This window comes from Salvelinus sp. IW2-2015, linkage group LG4q.2 (assembly GCF_002910315.2).
Source record: "Salvelinus sp. IW2-2015 linkage group LG4q.2, ASM291031v2, whole genome shotgun sequence".
In the NCBI taxonomy this organism is placed as follows: domain Eukaryota; kingdom Metazoa; phylum Chordata; class Actinopteri; order Salmoniformes; family Salmonidae; genus Salvelinus; species Salvelinus sp. IW2-2015.
Window position 1 is genome coordinate 8272860 of NC_036843.1, and position 19437 is coordinate 8292296.

The window sequence follows — 19437 nt, forward strand, 5'->3', positions numbered from 1 at the left end:
TTCCGGTTTTAGGATTTTCCCTTCAAAATAAAAGGTAAAATGTATTTGTATGATACGAAATCATTATTTTTTGTTGTTGTAGTTTTTCATAGTGCATAATGTTACAATTATGAAAAACTAAACAAAGGTAACTAACTACATGTGGGAAAAATCTAAAGAGAACTACTATTTTATATAAGCTAAAGGGGCGGCAGGTAGCCTAGTGGTTAGCGCGTTGGGCCAGTAACTGAAAGGTTGCTAGATCGAATCCCCGAGATGACAGGGAAAAACTGTCATTCTGCCCCTGAACGAGGCAGTTAACCCAGTGTTTCTAGGCCGTCATCGTAAATAAGAATTTGTTCTTAACTGACTTACCTGGTAAAAATATAGAATATTATAGAGTATATTAATGTCAAGAACATAATAATAGCCTACTGGTAAAAAATATACAGTACCAGTCAAAAGTTTGGTTTGCAGGGTTTTTCTTTATTTTTTTACTATTTTCTACATTGTAGAATAATAGTTAAGACATCAAAACTATTAAATAACACATGGAATCATGTAGAAGTGTTAAACAAATCAAAATATATTTTAGATTCTTCAAAGTAGCCACCCTTTGCCTTGATGACAGCATAATCTGGAATGCTTTTCCAACAGTCTTGAAGGACTGAGCACTTGGCTGCTTTTCCTTCACTCTGCAATCCAACTCATCCCAAACCATCTCAATTGGGTTGAGGTCGGGTGATTGTCGGTTGATTGTGGAGGCCAGGTCATCTGATGCAGCACTCCATCACTCTCCTTCTTGGTCCAATACCCCTTACACAGCCTGGAGGTGTGTTGAGTCATTGTCTTGTTGAAAACAAATTATAGTCTCACTAAGCGCAAACAAGATGGGATGGCGTATCGCTGCAGAATGCTGTGGTACCCATGCCAGTTAAGTGTGCCTTGAATTCTAAATAAATCACTGACAGTGTCACCAGCAAAGCACCCCCAAACAATCACACCTCATTCTCATGAGTCCTCATGAGAGCCAGTTTCATCATAGCACTTGATTGTTTTAGCGACTGCACTTGAATAAACTTTCAAAGTTCTTGAAATGTTCCTGATTGACTGACCTTCAGGTCTTAAAGTAATGATGGACTGTCATTTCTCTTTGTTTATTCGAGCTGTTCTTGCCATAATATGGACGGTCTTTTACCAAATAGGGCTATATTCTGTATACCACCCCTACCTTGTCACAATACAAATGATTGGCTCAAACGCATTACGAAGTTAAAAGTTAATTTGTGGAATTTCTTTCCAAGGCACACCTATTAATTGAAATGCATTCCAGGTGACTACCTCATGAAGCTGGTTGAAAGAATGCCAAGAGTGTGCAAAGCTGTCATCAAGGCAAAGGGTGGCTACTTWGAAGAATCTCAAATATAAGATATATTTTGATTTGTTTTAACACTTTTTTTGGTTGCTACATGAATCCATATGTGTTATTTCATAGTTTTGATGTCTTCACTATTATTCTACAATGTAGAAAATAGTTTTTTTTTTWATAAAGAAAAACCCTGGAATGAGTAGGTGTGTCCAAACTTTTGACTGGTACTGTATATACAATTAAAATTAAACAAAATAAATGATTATTTTGATTGTATGATTATTGTTTATTTACTATTGTTCAAGGATGCAATTTTGTGTCCATAAAACCAGGGTTCAGTCATTAGAGTCCCTAGAATACAAAACAGGTTCGTTTGAACAAAAAGCTTGGTCATAGCAAGTGTTGCTGGACTTTTACTATGGTCAAACAGCTTAAAATAGGGTACATGGACACTATATGGTTCAAATACAGCACTATGTCATAGGGTGCATTGTCACACTAAAATACCTTATAATGTAAAATGCAAATATCTTATAATCTTCCTTCTGGTGTATACTTTGGAATTTATACAACATAGTACAATATATTTATTAAAAAAGTCAAGAGAGATTACATTTGGTATACTTCATTCATAACAAATATCACAATGACGTTAATTAATCAAATTGATCATCAACAGTTACACAGAAATGTCAAATTATATGCAATATCAGGGTTCAGGATATCAGCTAATGAAATACACCTATACAGAATTCCCTGATCAGTGACGAATTGGGAAGAGGGCATTTGTGGCAGGTGTGCCCTCTACCCAACTCTATGGTCATGTAAGGACAGAGGGCACTCGTGGCAGGTGTGCCCTCTATATAGCTCTATAGCCAGGTATTTATATGGGCAGCCATTGAGGGTGCCTCCTTTCAATCCAGCTCCTTCACCCAGACAGAGTTGAGCACACCAACAACAACCAGTATGCATCATTGAATGTGAGCAGTGAGTACCAACATCCAATATTGCATAGAAAAGGACTAAGAACAAGACTTCTTCACCTCTGTTTTGTTTATTTGGGATTTCATCTGCTAATGGCCGCCACAAGCTTTATGGGTAAGTCATTGTGAGTTTATTGATCTGTTCCTTTGTTACATGTAGCTTGTAATACATGTTAATAGTTCACACACCTTTTGTGCAGCTGCCTTTTGTATGATAATTATTTTCTTTTTAGTCATTTAGCAGACACTTTTATCCAGAGCGACTTCCAGTTCGTCCATTCATCTTAAGATAGATAGGTGAGACAACCACATGTCATAGTATGTAAAACATTTTTTTTTAAATAAATCTCAATAAAGTAACTATCTGCAAAGTAAGAGGTAAAAGTGTCAAGTGGGAGTGTTTTGTTAACTAAAGGCTTTTTTTCATTTTTTTAGGTGATGAGGGGGAGTGCTGTGGGATTATTTAAGATTTTTTAAAGAGGTAGGTTTTCGGAAGATGGACAGGGACTCTGCTCTTCTAGCTTCAGGGGAAGGCTGGTTCCACCATTGGGGTGCCAGGACATAGAAGATCTTGGGCTGAGCTAGAGCTGTCCTCCTGTATGGGTGGGAGGGCCAAGAGACCAGAGGTGGCAGAACTGAGTACTCAGGTTGGGTTGTAGAGTTTGAGCAGAGGCTGAAGGTAGGGAGGGGCAGTTCCTCTTGCTGCTCCGTAGGCAAGTACCATGGTCTTGTAGTGATGCGAGCTTTGAATGGAAGCCAGTGGAGTGTGCGGAGAAGCGGGTGAGCATTTGGGAAGGTTGAACAACCAGCTGGCTGCAGCATTCTGGATACATTGCAGGGGTTTGATGGCACAAGCCAGCCAACAGCGAGTTGCCTTATTCCAGACGGGAGATGATAAGTGCCTGGATTAGGACTTACTCCGCTTCCTGTGTGGGGTAGGGTCGTACTCTACGGATGTTGTAGAGCATGAACCTGCAGGAGCGAGTCACTGCTTTGATGTTAGCAAAGAATGACAAGGTGTTGCCCAGGGTCACGCCAAGGTTCTTTGCACTCTGGAAGGGGGACACTGTGGAGTTGTCAACTGTGATGGAGAGGTCTTGGAGCAGGCAGGCCTTTCCCGGGAGGAAGAGCAGCTCCATCTTGTTGAGCTTAAGGTTGTGTAGCCGACATCCTAGCTGAGATGCGTGTCCCCACCTGGGTGTCAGAAGGGGGGGGGAGGAGAAAAGTAGCTGAGTGTCATCCCCATCGCAATGATCGGAAAGACCATGTGAGCATATGACGGAGCCGATTGACTTGGTGTACAGATAGAAGAAGAGAGGGCCTAGAACCAAGCCCTGAGGCACCTGGTAGGAGCGGCCTGCCAGGTAGGATGCAATCCAACAGCGTGCAGAGCCTGAGATGCCCAGCCCTGAGAGGGTGGAGTGGAGGATCTGATTGTTCAAGGTGTCAAAGGCAGCGGATAGATCTAGGAGGATTAGAACATTGGAGAGAGAGTCCTTTTTGGCAGCGCAGAGAGCCTCCGTGACAGAAAAGAGCAGTCTCGGTTGAGTAACCCGTCTTGAAGCCTGACTGGTTAGTGTCAAGCAGATCGTTCTGAGAGTGATAACGAGAGAGTTGGTCAGAGACCGCACGTTCAATGGTCTCGAGAAGGGAGCAGGTTGTCGGGCGGCCGGACCTCACTAGTCACAGGATTTAATCTGGAGAGAGAGGAGAGAAAGAGTCCTAGGCGTAGTTCTGTGAGTGGGACCAGTGGATTCAATAGGCTGAGTGAATGAGGAGTGGATGTCGTCAACCTTCTTTTCAAAGTGGTTGACAGTCGTCCGCCAAGAGGGGGGGTGGAGGTTTGAGGGGTAAAAGGTGGAACAGAGTTTCCTAGGGTTAGAGGCAGAAGCTTGAAATGTATAGTGATTGAAAGTGGCTTTAGCAGCGGATACAGAGGAACAGAAGGTAGAGAGGACGGAGTGAAATGATGATAGTGCCTCCTGTAGTTTACTTTTCTTCCATTTACGCTCAGCTGCCCGCAGCCCTCTTCTGTAACCCGGCTTTAATGGCCATTGCTTGTTACTTGAATATTATTTCATTAGCTTTATTTATCGTTTGTTAGTTTGCCACATGCCATGCTACGTAGCCACTGTTCATGTAACGTGCTCTAGCTTCGGCCTACCATGCTTCATGCTATCACAACCCCTCTCAATGCCGTTTGTTAAGTACTGCTATATTATGTATAGCTTTACCCATTCATATGCTAATGCCATTTGCATATTGCTGTTGCTAGCCTCATGAACAGTCAATTAATTATGCATTGTTATTGTKTATACTCTCTGTCCCCTCTTTAGACAAACCATACTTACCTATCCTACATAACCAACCAGCTGGTTACTGAGTCAAGGCACTGTTCAAGACATCAAGCCTATTCAAAATTGTAATACAACCCATCTAAATGACAAGTTCCATGCCCTGATCACCTATCTCCTCTGACTACATACTCTTAAACGGCATCTCTGCTTCCGTCTGCTCTCTAGTCGGAGTCCCACAGTAGATGGGCGTCACCATCACCCTCACCTAAACCTTCATTCAGTTACATTGGTCCTTCAAGACAGATGCAACACACCTACTGTGACATGGCGGAAGAGCAAAGAAACACAGCAAAAGTCTCATCGTCAGAAGATCCCATCCCAGGACATGATCTCAGAAACCGATGAATACCGATACCTCTACAACATCGACAACAACCCATGGCAGCACATGCCCAACCTCTCCAGCCAGCCCCCACAGTTTTACCTGACTTCCCCAGCAGGAGGAGTACAGGTGCAGAGTGCCAGCACCATTAAGCTGCAGCCCATCGGAGGGCAGGCCGAGCCTGCGCCCACCCACCCCCAAAGTCCGCTGTCTCCACAATTTCAAGGAGAGTTCACTACCCTCGACTACATTATATCAAGGGTAGTCAACCTGAGTGCCCAGATCACCGCCAGGGCCTCCCAGCTCGGTCAGGCCGTACTAATCCATTCCTCTGTATCAAGCCTGCTCAGTGAGGGTCCAGGTCCCTACAGTACTACTTCAACCACCTCACAACACACCCAGTACAATGAACTGCCACTATCCAACACTCAGCTCATGGCTAGACCCAAAGGACACTGCTGCCAATGTCTCAGTCCCTCTACCGCTAACATACCCCTCGGCAGGAATGGAAGCCCTGGCGAGGTCGACCCTGTGGATGCTTTTAACCGCACTGAACCAGCCATTGTCTGACCAGTCTTCCAACCACCAGCTGTTCCAACCACCAGCTGTTCCAACCAGCAGCTCAGGCTCAGTCTGCATCATCCACTGCTCTGGTCTATTCTGGGTATCGGCCATCAGCTGCTCAAACTCAGTCCACCTACCAACCTCAGTCATCTGCTCGATCCTATTCAAATGACCAACCGTGGACTGCACCTGCCCAGCTAGCTTATCTTCCATGGACCGGTCCTCTCCAGCTGGCTTATCAGCTACTACCTGCTGCACCTCTCCAGCCAGCTCACCTGCCTGGACCTGCTGCACCTCTTCAGCCAGTCCACCTTCCTGAACTTGATGCACCCTTTCAGCCAGTTGATCCTGCTCCACATGCACTGGTACCTCAGCAACCTCCAGCCCAGCCTGTACAACTAATGAACCCATCTGTACCTAAGCTAGCTTATCCGCTCCAACCATACCTGCAACTAATCTAGTCCACAACAGTGAAAGGGAGTTCAGACCTCAAGATGGCACTGGACTACCTCTTGAACCCTCATACAGCACTATCAGAACACTACAAGTACAGGGTCCTCATGGAGCACCTGACACTGGATGAGGCCAGGCTGATAGCACAAGCATGTAGACACTACCAGCAGCCCTACACTGCAGCCATGCAGGTCTTGCAGATGCAGTACAGGCAACCACACCAGCTGGCACAGAGTGAGATCGCTGCAATCCTCAATGCCCATGACATCAGAGGTGGCGATTCCAAGGTCTTCCAGCTTCGCACTCAAAGTAGACCTCCTGGTCAGCATGCTGAAATCCCTTGAAGGTCCCCAAGGCATAGAGCTGTCATGCACAAGCCACGTGGGAGAACTCCCGAGGTACTACAGGGACAGCTTTGTGGAGCACTTACAGGCACGGTGCAGGCTGCAGACAAACAGGCAACCCGTACAACCTGACAGACTTCTCCAAATGCCTCAAGACCAAGGCCGAAGCACAACGGCTTTCCTCCAAGATGAAACAGCACCACCAAGCGAACGACCATCTCTAAGGCCAAAAATTCACCACCATTTACCATTGCTCTGTCCAGTCCAGGTCGAGAGATGTCCAGGTCGGCAACACTCCGAGTCCAGACATCCAATGTCTCAAGGAACCACATCAAACATCTGTGCCTCTTCTGCCATTGTGTCAAGCATTATATACAGTACCAGTCAAAAGTTTGGACACAACTACTCATTTCAGGGTGTGTCTTTATTTTGTACTATTTTCTACATTGTAGAATAATAGTGAAGACATCAACTATGAAATAACACATGGAATCATGTAGTAACCAAAAACGTGTTAAACAAATTAAAATATATCTTATATTTGAGATTCTTCAAAGTAGCAACTCTTTGCCTTGATGACAGCTTTGCACACTCTTGGCCTTCTCTCAACCAGCTTGATGGGGTAGTCACCTGGAATGCATGTCAATTAACCGGTATGCCTTGTTAAAAGTTAATTTGTGGAATTTCTTTCCTTCTTAATGCATTTGAGCCAATCAGTTGTTGTGAAAAGGTAGAGGTGGTATACAGAAGATAACCCTATTTGGTAAAAGACCAAGTCCATATTATGGCAAGAACCGCTCAACTAAGCAAAGCGAAACGACAGTCCATTATTTTAAGACATGAAGGTCAGTCAATCGGAAAATGTCAAGAACTTTGAAAGTTTCTTCAAGTGCAATCGGAAAAACCATCAAGCGCTATGATGAAACTGGCTCTCATGAGAACCKCCATAGGAAAGGAAGACCCAGAGTTACCTCTGCTGCAGAGGATAMGTTCATTAGAGTTACCATCCTAAGAAATTGCAGCCCAAATAAATGCTTCACAGAGTTCAAATAACAGACACATCTCAACATACATTGTTCAGAGGAGACTGCATGAATCAGGCCTTCATGGTCGAATTGCTGCAAAGAAACACTACTAAAGGACACCAAGAAGAAGAAGAGACTTGCTTGGGCCAAGTAACATGAGCAATGGACATTAGACCGGTGGAAATCTGTCCTTTGGTCTGAGTCCATATTTCAGATTTTTGGTTCTAACTGCTGTGTCTTTGTGAGACACCGAGTAGGTGAACAGATGATCTTCGCATGTGTGGTTCCCACCGTGAAGCATGGAGGAGGAGGTGTGATGGTGTGGGAATGCTTTGCTGGTGACACTGTGAGTGACTTATTTAGAATTCAAGGCACGCACGCTTAACCAGCATGGCCATCCCATCTGGTTTGCACTTGATGGATCTGGTTGAGGGAACACCAAAAGTGTGCAAAGCTGTCATCAAGGCAAAGGGTGGCTACTTTGAGGAATCTAAAATCTATTTTGATTTGTTTAACACGGTTTTGGTTACTACATGTTCCCATATGTGTTATTTCATAGTTTTGATGTCTTCACAATGTAGAAAATAGTAAAAAAGAAAGAAAAACCCTTGAATGAGTGTGTCCAAACTTTTGACTGGTACTGTATATCTCAGTGTACAGAGATCGTGAATCAGTCGCCAGAACAGATTWAAAAAAGTGTACAAAGACGGCAAACGTTGGCTAAATTGTGGTCTTACTTGCCATGGGCAACGGTATACAGTGATTCCCTTTCAAAAAAAGATTGCAGTTTTGAAACTGCAGTAAAAGTGCGCAGTCGCTTGTGGTATATTGGAAGCGGTAGTTGCAGAATAACTGCAGTTAAACTGCAAAATTACTGCAGTAAACAAAACTATTTTGATGCAGTATTTGCAGCATACTGCAGTTATACTACACTCTGACTGCAATMTTTTCGTAAGGGTTTGCATTGTGGCCAATGTACTGGGCGGAGTAAAAGGCCAGCAACACTGTATTATTCATGGCCATGTGAAATTACACCATATATAGATTCTACAGAGCCTACTGAGTACTCCCCACCCCACTTTTACATCGGCACAAATTAAAGTTTCCTGTACAGTGCTATATTTGTACCGTATTGTGTCCAAGCACCCCATTTTTAAGCTGTTTTGACCACTGTAAAGGGCCAGCAACACTCCGTATTATTTATAGCCATGTGAAATTATGCCATATAGATTCTACAGACGCCACTGATACTCCCCACGTCCCATCGGCAAAAAKAATAATTTATTCTCTGTAAGCCAATAAGTAATGCATATACAGTGATTTGCATGGTGGGCATTTATTTGGCCTTGGAACATGTTTTAAAACCCCAAATTAAAGCAAATGTCACTTAAATATGAAAACATATGAATCATTGTTAATGTTTATAGAATTTTTCATACATTAATAAATACAGGTTACACTTTTCTATTACGTGGGGGACTTTTATTTAGAAAATTCCATGACCCGGACGTACTGACGATCACGTTGTCTGAGTTACCTATCAAAGATGTTCTGCTACTCTCCGCTAGGTGGTGATCTACGACTAAGTAGAAAATGTCTGTCTCAAAATTGCAGTTGCTACTGTAGTAAACACCTGCAACTACTTTAACATAGTAACCAGATCACTATATTTACTTTTCCATAGCTTATGCAGGTGCAACATAACTACCAAGGGCTGAGTACATGGTATAAGTCCTGGAAGTTGGTTTAATCACAGCTGGGTCCMGACTAGCTCACATTGACACCAAACTTGCCCCAAACCCAAAGACTCTTCTCCATTGTTAGACTTAATCCCTATCCTTCCTTATCTGGGTTTTCTGAGGTTGTGACCTCTCTCAGGGCAACCCCCTTTTGTTTCCCTGCTCACTTCGAAAGCAAAGAAATCTGTTCTCCCAGTCATTTACAACCACCAGTTTATTTTAATCTTCCTCTCAACATCTTAACACACCCTACTTTATTCTAGCCATTGAGGGCCTTGCAGGCAGCCGTGTGAGAGGAGGGAAAGCACATCCTATTTATTCCAAAGGCCTTTTCTTGGAGCCCTCTTCCATTCCTTCCTGGATGTAAATGGCCTCTAATGGCATTAAGGGTTTGTTCTCCTTCAGTATACCTTACATGAAGACTTCCAACTTTAGTGGGAGACCTAGTCAGTTGCACAGCTGAATGCATACAACCAATCTCTTCCACATTTAACCCCTGGGAGCAGTTGTTGTGAGGTGGGTTAACTGCCTTGCACAAGGGCAGAACGGCAGATTTTTCCACCTTGCTACTAACCTTTCGGTTACTGTCCCAACACTCTAACCGCTAGGCTACCTGCCACCCAGGGATATATCTAAAGCATAGATGTGTTTTCAACCCTCAGATGAAARTTGGAAAGATTGGTACAGTGAGGTAAGGAGAAAGAGGTGGAGTCAGTATTTGACAAGTTCCCTACAACGCATCCCAAGAGCGGGCAGAACATCATTGCTAACACAGAGGTGCATTGTGGGTTGTGCAGCTGGAGCCAGGTGAGGAGCGGTTGTCAGGTGAGCCCCACACTGGGCACAACCATGGTCCTGCGGTGAGGAGCAGTGCTGCTGGCCAGACAGACAGACTGAGCCCTGGCTGTCAACATCTGCTCCAGAGACTGTACCATCTGGGTCTGGCCCAAAGGAGCTTCTCCTCCAGCTCTAACCAGCTGTAGATCGAGCCAGACAGACATGGACCTAAGCAATCCTGTGGAGGTACAGAAACAGGGCCAAGTCCAACCACTCAGTATTTAGGTTTATTCATTTGTTTCAGACGCTCACCTCATGAGTTATTTTTTTCTTAAGTACTTCACTCAGGACAAGCTTGACTTGCTAATGTTTTGGATCTATGACTGTGGGTTAAAGCATATTAGAGAAGATAAATGTTCTTTAACGATCAACTGAAAAAAAGACAAGTTGGCACAAATTTAGTTAAGACATTTTAATATAAATTTGAAAGAAACAAAACTGTAAAAAGTGTACAAAGGTTATATTATTTGTTTACTAAAGCTGGTGTCCTCAGTTTCAGGAATGGGAAAGGGCAGGTACAAAAAAAAGTAAAAATAAAGGTATAAGGCATTTTCAGAGGGTGACAGCAAAGGGTGARTGCACAGGAACAATCCAATCTAGCAATTGTTTGTTTGAAAAAAAAGGAATTGAGGTAAAAAAAAAAAAGCCTTTACATTCAATAACATTAACTTCATAGTTATCAGTCCTCTGGAAACACTCCGTGCAGTTTCCCCAAAAAGCATTTCCAAGATTCTCAGTTTATTTACAGCAATCTGTATAGGGGGGTTAATTACACAAACAAGCCTTTAATAGTTCACACCTTTCAGAATTGACATTAATTCAGTCATTTCTGACTATAAAGTGTAACAAATACATGTTTTGGGGTAGAAAATTGCATGTCATTGGCACAGTCAAACTCGTTTTCTATAAATAACTCAGAACCATGTACCCTGATCCCTACCTATAGAGATCAAAGCGGACTCAACTTGTTTTCCCCTGAACCACAGCCCAGCTTGTTTATGGAGTAAGTCCTAAAGGACTGTATGTTGTTACAGTGACCTCATTGAGGCTGTAGTGAAAACACCCAATACTGTGGAAGAGGAAAAAACCCAGAGGAGACAGAAGACTCCCTGATTGGGCAGAAAGGATCAGTACCTGACTGGCCAGTTCAGAAAGAAACAGCCGAGAGTGTTTGAAACACAGCATTCAGACAGGAAGGCATCATGATCCAAGCACATAGTCCAGAGAGATTAGAGTAACTGTCTTTTCAAATGGGACAACAGCAAAAGGATATCCAATTGACCGTGTAGACACAGTTCTGAGATTCATTGACGGCAAGCTTGAACACATTTACATTGTATGCCTGCTCCCAGAATCAGTTCTTTAAGTGTCTGCCATTGTATTGCACAATTTGTCATTAGACTGATAATGGAGCGGAGCACTCTGACAGAGGTCCATAGACCATGTCATTCTCACTTTGTTCTAGAATGTTTTGGGGCTCTAACATACGGATAAGAATGTTCTTTTGAGGGATGGAAGTCCTATGAGAATCAACCATGTTCTACAACAGTTAGGTATGCAGAATTATACATTTTATTGATTAGGTACATTCAAATGGCTGAACAACAGGTTTCAAAGTGTTGGTCAAATAGTGTAATGTGAAAGTCCTGATAACAATATCTAAATATGATTAAACCTCCCACTACATGGAACATTAAGTCATTGGTCATATGTTGTTGTTGGTCCACAATATGTCTTTGCCTTAAACAAAGAACATCAAAAATACATTTACATTTTACATGGCTAATTCCGATACAATCCTTATGGTCCCATAAAATGTTCACTTTGTGAATAATGTGTGACAAATATAACAGGTGCTGACAGAAGCAAGGCAAATAGAAGTTTAGGAAAGTGTAGCCTGACCATTCTAAAATGATTTGCTGCATTGCCACCCTTTTCCTATAAAGTATGGTTTTATGAACATCAAGCTTGTCTGACTCAACTCATCAAGACAAGCAACACTGTAGTGTTATCTCTCACCATTAGAAAAGTCTTAAGAAGCCACAGAAACAACCAGTTTTTCATTTGTGTAGTATGAAGCATGTTCCCCTATAATTACCGAACTTGCAGATAGCAAATGTCTGTTCAACAATACTATATGCGACACTGGAAGTAAAAAAAGGATGGGGCGAATGTAGTTGGATGTGCAGTCTGGTAGGATGAGGGGAAATGTTGGGACCAGAGGAATGAGGGGGTGTTTAGGCTGTCCCACTCGCAGAGTAGGAGAACTGTGGGAAGTGGGGCCTCCGTTCGCTGTCAAACGACTCCATGCTGTCTTCTGGAATACATAAGTGGGAAGGAAAGAGCGAGATGGCACAGAGAGAACTCAATTAGTGTATAACGTTAATCTGATCACATTTGTTGAATTCAATTTGTTCTTTTTCATCTCAGTGACTACGAAAAGCATTATGATTTAGTCCTAATACATAATGTACCTAGAACTAGCCCAGGGTGCAGTTTGGCACACATTGCTAGTGCTCTAGCCCCACCATTTTGAGGGACACAGTGAACTATGGAATAACATAGATGTTACACACGCGTTCCAGAAGAGGGCACAAATCCCCCAGAGGAATTGAATAAGCTCTATGTAATTTGACCTCGCATTAATTGCACTGGGATAGGGAACATGAACCTTCCCCTTCTCATTTCAATACTCGCCTTTGAGAGTGCAATCTATACTTCTAAATTATGTTCAAACTTTCTCTCGTGGGATTTAATTCCTTGACTACTGCAGTACAGATATACAGTATCATCTACATCAAGGGCTATTTGCACGTGGAACTCTTATGGAGTGCACCTTTTAAAATGGTTGTTCAATTAATAGGTTGTAAATCTACTGGGAGTACCCAAAACGTACATGTCCTAGGCAGTCTGATAGTAAGCAAAGATARGACTGCATTTAAAGTAGAAACAAGGGGCCTTCTCTCATAAGCCTGACAAGAGGAAGAATATTAGTCTTCAATCAACATTCTAAAACTAAACCATGTAGATCAGCTTGGGGTTTTCGTTTGGGACACTGAAATTCTGTAAACCCCCCTCAAAATAAACAAGTACCTCTGGAGCCATGATAAAAACAATTTAAAGTTCAGTTTAAAATCAACATTTTCAGAAATTCTCTGAAGAGGGGGATAGAAATGTCTGAGATTCTGAAACTCAGTAAGTGGTTGTCGTATTCTCAACAGTACTGACATTCAGACCCACGTGTGTGTCCAGTTTATTCTTAGTCTGACTCATTATGATCATCACAATTAAACAAAAGCATTCCGGTCCAGTGAGTCAGTGAAAAACATTAGTATGATGATTGTCTATTTGGGCTCGTAATACTGTTCTCTGATGCGAGTCTGGTGTGTGTACCCTGTAACGATACAGTGGCAGTGGGTGAGGTAGTACCTTGTCCGGGCGGTGTAATAGTGATGGTCTGTGCTGTGAACTCCTCGTCAAAATACCGCGTGTCTGTTTCTGAGGTAACCTGCGGCTTAAAGGGCGGGACCAGCTGTGAGAGAAGAGAGGATATCATGGAGCACATTGGCACATCTGTCCTGTCAGAGTATAGACATTTGCAGGTCTGGTCAAATCTATTGGTTGTTCTCTGAAGTAATGGAAATTGTTACACCGATTTACCTTCTTCTCATAAACATCTTGCCATTCAATCCCAGCAAAGAATTTGTGCTGCATGATCTCTTTAGCATCATTCTGTCCACCACCTAACCTGGAAGACACAGGGACCAATGGACAAGAGTAACTACAGAGGCCTTTTTGGTTGGAATGAGAAGGGAGGAGAGGCTAGGCCTATATACCGCTGCTTGGGGTCTTTCTTGAGCAGGCCTGAGAGCAGGGACCTGCCCTCGGGGCCCAGGGTGCGTGGGAAACGGATGTCCTCCATGAGGATGAGCTCAAACAGCTTCTCGTGGTCCTGGTTGTAGAAGGGCAGCCGACCGCACATCATCTCGTACATGACCACGCCCAGACCCCACCAGTCCACCGCCCGGCCATAGTCATTGTCCTCCAGAACCTAAACAACACAGGACAACCACAACTCAATAGAATACAACTTTACTAATACCACTATGGACAATTACAATCATACCTGGAAGTATACTCTGCATACTCAGCATTCTCTGTATACATCAATGATGTCGCTCTTGCTGCTGTGAGTCTCTGATCCACCTCTACGCAGACGACACCATTCTGTATACTTCTGGCCCTTCTTTGGACACTGTGTTAACAACCCTCCAGGCGAGCTTCAATGCCATACAACTCTCCTTCCGTGGCCTCCAATTGCTCTTAAATACAAGTAAAACTAAATGCATGCTCTTCAACCGATCGCTGCCTGCACCTGCCCGCCTGTCCAACATCACTACTCTGGACGGTTCTGACTTAGAATATGTGGACAACTACAAATACCTAGGTGTCTGGTTAGACTGTAAACTCTCCTTCCAGACTCACATCAAACATCTCCAATCCAAAGTTAAATCTAGAATTGGCTTCCTATTCCGCAACAAAGCATCCTTCACTCATGCTGCCAAACATACCCTCGTAAAACTGTCCATCCTACCAATCCTCGACTTCGGTGATGTCATTTACAAAATAGCCTCCAATACCCTACGCAATAAATTGGATGCAGTCTATCACAGTGCCATCAGTTTTGCCACCAAAGCCCCATATACTACCCACCACTGCGACCTGTACACTCTCGTTGGCTGGCCCTCGCTTCATACTTGTCGCCAAACCCACTGGCTCCAGGTCATCTATAAGACCCTGCTAGGTAAAGTCCCCCCTTTCTCAGCTCGCTGGTCACCATAGCAGCACCCACCTGTAGCACGCGCTCCAGCAGGTATATCTCTCTGGTCACCCCCAAAACCAATTCTTCCTTTGGCCGCCTCTCCTTCCAGTTCTCTGCTGCCAACGACTGGAACGAACTACAAAAATCTCTGAAACTGGAAACACTTATCTCCCTCACTAGCTTTAAGCACCAGCTGTCAGAGCAGCTCATAGATTACTGCACCTGTACATAGCCCATCTATAATTTAGCCCAAACTACCTCTTTCCCTACTGTATTTATTTATTTTGCTCCTTTGCACCCCATTATTTCTATCTCTACTTGCATATTCTTCCACTGCAAATCAACGATTCCAGTGTTTTACTTGCTATATTTTATTACTACTTTGCCATCATGGCCTTTTTTTTGCCTTTACCTCACATTGTATATAGACTTATTTTTCTACTGTATTATTGACTGTATGTTTGTTTTACTCCATGTGTAACTTTGTGTTGTTGTAACTGCTTTGCTTTATCTTGGCCAGGTCGCAATTGTAAATGAGAACGTGTTCTCAACTTGCCTACCTGGTTAAATAAAGGTGAAATAAAAATAATAATACAAGTAAAATAATGTAGGACAGTACAAGGACAATAATAGGGCTAGCAGGAGTTCAAATGTACGGTCAGCCCTATGACGGCATCAAAAGAGACACACATACTATACATTCTTGGTTTAGATCTCTGAAACCTATCTATTAGCTAAGTGGATGGACATTAGGTGAGTAGTGAGGTCAGCAGCTCTCCAGGCTGTATAAAGAACCCTGAGGCCAGTGCCCCCCCCCCCCCCTTCTCCTGGTCTGGGCTTTCTGACCAGCCACAGCAAGCACTGACTCACATCTCACAATAGGAGCAGGGATAGAATTTCCCCAGGAGCCCTGCATATTTAATCACCAGAGGTCTGCAGTACACACCAACATCCCGAATGCACTGTATATCCAACCACACCACTGCCACAGCCCTTCGTCATGGTGGTGGAGGCTCACACACCATGGAAGGTGACATGTTCACACGTTCTAATCAACTGGCTTGCTTCAGCTCTGTGCTGACCAACTGAGGCAACCTGTTGAACGTCAGTACACTCTTCCATTTGTTACTATACAAGGCCTTCTGGGATGTGTAGTTGGGTCAACAGTACCAGAAGGATGTTGTAAGTGAAATCAAGTCACTGAGAACAGGCTGTTCTTTAAAACATCAAAAGGTTATATGAGGTGAGATAGACCGGTCCAGGAATAGATTCATAGGTAAGGGGGCAGCCTAATATAATTAAATATGGACATGAAGGTACACAGACCCAGAAAGAGGAAGGCAGAACAGATGGACGGACGTGGCCGTAAATAGAACAAAACCGGAGTGTGTTTGTGCGTGTGGGTGGGCGGCGTGTGTGTCTGAGGGGCACGCTGCTTGGCGCTGCGGTTAGGGCCTCGGAGGGCAGGGGTAACCTGAAGCCGGCACGGTGCTAGGATTACTGGACCGTCTCTATTTCCAGCGCTGCTGTCGTGCGATTCACACCGTGAGACAGCTGGGTCTGCAGCTGCCCCATATACAGTATGTAGAAGAGCGCCACAGCTGTGGAGCTGCCAGGACCACAGGAGCCAAGCTCATCCCTCACACGTAACCAGGGCTGCCTGGACCGACTCTGTTACACTGGCCCCAAGGACAGCACAGTGCAGAGTGGAGGGAGGAGTGGAAGAGAAATATCCTCCACTTGATACTACTCTCCATCTTACTCTGGCCCTTTTTTTCTCCCTCTAACAGAAACACAGCTACCGTCCCTCTCTCAAACACATCACTGGCTCACATTATATGTGATTCCCTTCACTCTCCTTAACTTCCTTGTTCATAACTTGGTCCCGTGTGGCTCAGTTGGTAGAGCATGGCGCTTGCAACGCCAGGGTTGTGGGTTCATTCCCCACGGGGGGACCAGGATGAATATGTATGAACTTTCCAATTTGTAAGTCGCTCTGGATAAGAGCGTCTGCTAAATGACTTAAATGTAAATAACTTCCCTAATTCAACTTCAGCCACTATTTCACAGTGGCTTAAGTGAAACTGGTTCCATGGGTGTTCTCTAGAGGAAGGTTTACAGTGCTGGGCTCCTGGCCTGTGGAATATTCCCAGACGTTACAGGATTCCTGTGCAGCACACACAACAAGGTCATTGTTTACTGCAGAACAACCTGTAACACTGCCTGGCCCTGGCTCCATAGAGACGCTCTGCGGCGACCCTGTCTCCACGGAAACGCCCCCTGATGTCTCCGCTGCTGGAGTCTAGCAGAGCTGGGGCTGTTATAGGGTAGAATGTTACTGTGTACTGCCATTCTGTACACAGTAACATTCTACCCTATAACAGCCCCAGCTCTGTCCTCTGCCATTCTGTACACAGTAACATTCTACCCTATAACAGCCCCAGCTCTTCCTCTGCCATTCTGTACACAGTAACATTCTACCCTATAACATCCCCAGCTCTTCCTCTGCCATTCTGTACACAGTAACATTCTACCCTATAACAGCCCCAGCTCTTCCTCTGCCATTCAGTACACAGTAACATTCTACCCTATAACAGCCCCAGCTAGAATGTTACTGTGTACAGAATGGCAGAGGAAGAGCTGGGGGTGAATATGGGGGGGGGGGGGTCCAGTTAATGGAGGTTGTCTTTCATTTCTAACATACCCCACATAAAACATGAAGTTATATAAACAGATTATGTTCTTTCCTTTTACTTATCATTTGCCTTTTGCTGGCCCTAGTGTGAGTGGGGGACATTATGATGAAATAGTCATTCATGCGCTGGTTGGCTTTTGTGATGATAGCTACTGTAGACTATGCCCTAGATCAGGATGGTCCTCTAAGAGAGATGAAGATATCAGATGAAAGCGCCATGGGAGAATGTTACTGGGGAGAAGTGAAGTAAGGACAACGTGCGTGGCCCTGGCTTTGACAGGTCAGGATAGTCATCCTGAACAGCAGTTCAGACTGTTGGGGCTTTTAAAGCAGGCCTGAAGACTTAACTTTATTGGCTGGCCTACCCTTCATCCTAGACTTTGATTGTTGCTTTTATGATATGGTGATTTATATTTTCTTTGTTTGTTTTTTTAAAACGATTTTTCGTTTTTATGCACTTTTTATGCAATTTTATGCACTTTGAGATGAATCTTGCTTAATGAAAAGCGCTTTACAAATGTAATCAATTGTTATCATCATCATCATCATCATCCCGGGCAGCATTGGGCTAGAAGCAGCTGCAGCCAATGTGGACTTTTCTCCAGGGGTGGAAGCTCACGTTTCCTGAGGCACTGCCAACCCCCCCCCCCCCAGCAAATTCCAAATGGCGGCTAAAAACAACGAGCCGGCAACTGTGTCAACATGGGCACCCTTCTCCCGGAAAGAAATTCCTATGGCAAGAGGGCTATCGCACACACAATGCCCTATCGCGCTACACACACCACTCAAACACACGTCACATCTGCACGCAGTGGGGAGCAGCCACACCCCTGTACACATATCCTCTCAACCAACAAAAATGGGCACACCCTGCCCTGCCCTAGTCACACTGCAGACTCATTAGCTCCATGTCTTACACTGAAGATTAGACAGGCATTTAGGAACAGCTGTCCCAAAGCCACTCTTCCACATAGCTTGTATGCCTTAACAATATGCCCGACAACATACATTTATGATGCTGTGTGTAGTGGGATATATTCTCTGCGCCACACATACTGTTAATTCTTTCAGGTACTTACCAATTATGTGACTTTATTCTGTTCAGTTGATTTAAACTCAAATTTGATACAGTGTACTAACAAGAACATGTCAAAAGTGTGTGAACCATCAGGTCTTTTCACAACATCAAATTCTAAACATCTGAAGAGGAAGAAGGCCACATGGGTTGGGCTCCAAAGGCTACATCTTTACTGACTCAAAATGATAAGATTTAATGACCCCCATATTGGTGATTGGACAGTGAGAATACACTACCTCTGGGGCCAGGTACTCTGGCGTCCCACAGAAGGTCTTCATGGTGGCCCCGTCTGTGATCCCCTCCTTACACAGTCCAAAGTCAGTGATCTGTATGTGTCCGTCTTTGTCCAGCATGAGATTTTCCAGCTGAAGGGAGGAGACAGAATGAGACAGGAAGTATCCGCATCAGGAGGGAGAATGCCTGTATGAGGTGTGTGATTGAGGCCCAGCTGATTTGGCTTCAGCTCAGAGCAATGAGTTAGCGATGCATTGCCTTTTAATATCATCCTCTCATTAAACGTCACCTGGCATCTGTAGCTCACACGTGACCAGTAGCACCAGGCAGGCAGGCCAGAGTCAGCACATCCTCCAATACTGCTACCCTGGCATTTTCAGGAGAACCTTAGCAGGTTGGAAGCCTGCCTCATAAACCCATGGGAAGATCACAGGGAGGGGGGAACGAGGAGGGGGGGGGGGGGGGGTATGCTGACCTGGCTGGTATAGTTTCATCAGCTGGAAGAAACAGGGCTACAGATGCCTCCCTCCCCTCCCTCCTAAAAAACAGTCATATAATACCTCTGCTCTTATGCTATGAATACAGTTCACTGAGTTTTTGTACCGGCCTCTTGCTTCTGGTAGGAACAAATTGCAG

At 44.2% G+C, this 19437-nt stretch overlaps 1 protein-coding gene and 1 long non-coding RNA gene across 3 annotated transcripts in view; one reads left to right on the forward strand and one right to left on the reverse strand.

Annotated features, from left to right (window-relative positions):
- Nucleotides 1-2277: 2277 nt before the first annotated feature.
- LOC139027659 (uncharacterized) lies at nucleotides 2278-8777 on the forward strand. Its single transcript, XR_011479778.1, has 4 exons — nucleotides 2278-2446; nucleotides 2565-2628; nucleotides 2767-2812; nucleotides 4668-8777. It is a non-coding gene; the product is annotated as an uncharacterized lncRNA (long non-coding RNA).
- A 1592-nt stretch (nucleotides 8778-10369) lies between these two features.
- Nucleotides 10370-19437, reverse strand: part of LOC111963228 (RAC-alpha serine/threonine-protein kinase) — a 49991-nt gene continuing 40923 nt past the window's right edge. For both annotated transcript variants that reach the window (XM_023986532.2, XM_023986533.2), the window contains 5 exons: nucleotides 18804-18932; nucleotides 13809-14023; nucleotides 13633-13720; nucleotides 13402-13504; nucleotides 10370-12289 (listed from right to left, as the gene is read on the reverse strand). In XM_023986532.2, coding sequence (XP_023842300.1) covers nucleotides 12210-12289; nucleotides 13402-13504; nucleotides 13633-13720; nucleotides 13809-14023; nucleotides 18804-18932 — 615 coding nt within the window. In that variant the 3' untranslated portion in view covers nucleotides 10370-12209. The remainder of the gene's footprint in view (nucleotides 12290-13401; nucleotides 13505-13632; nucleotides 13721-13808; nucleotides 14024-18803; nucleotides 18933-19437) is intronic.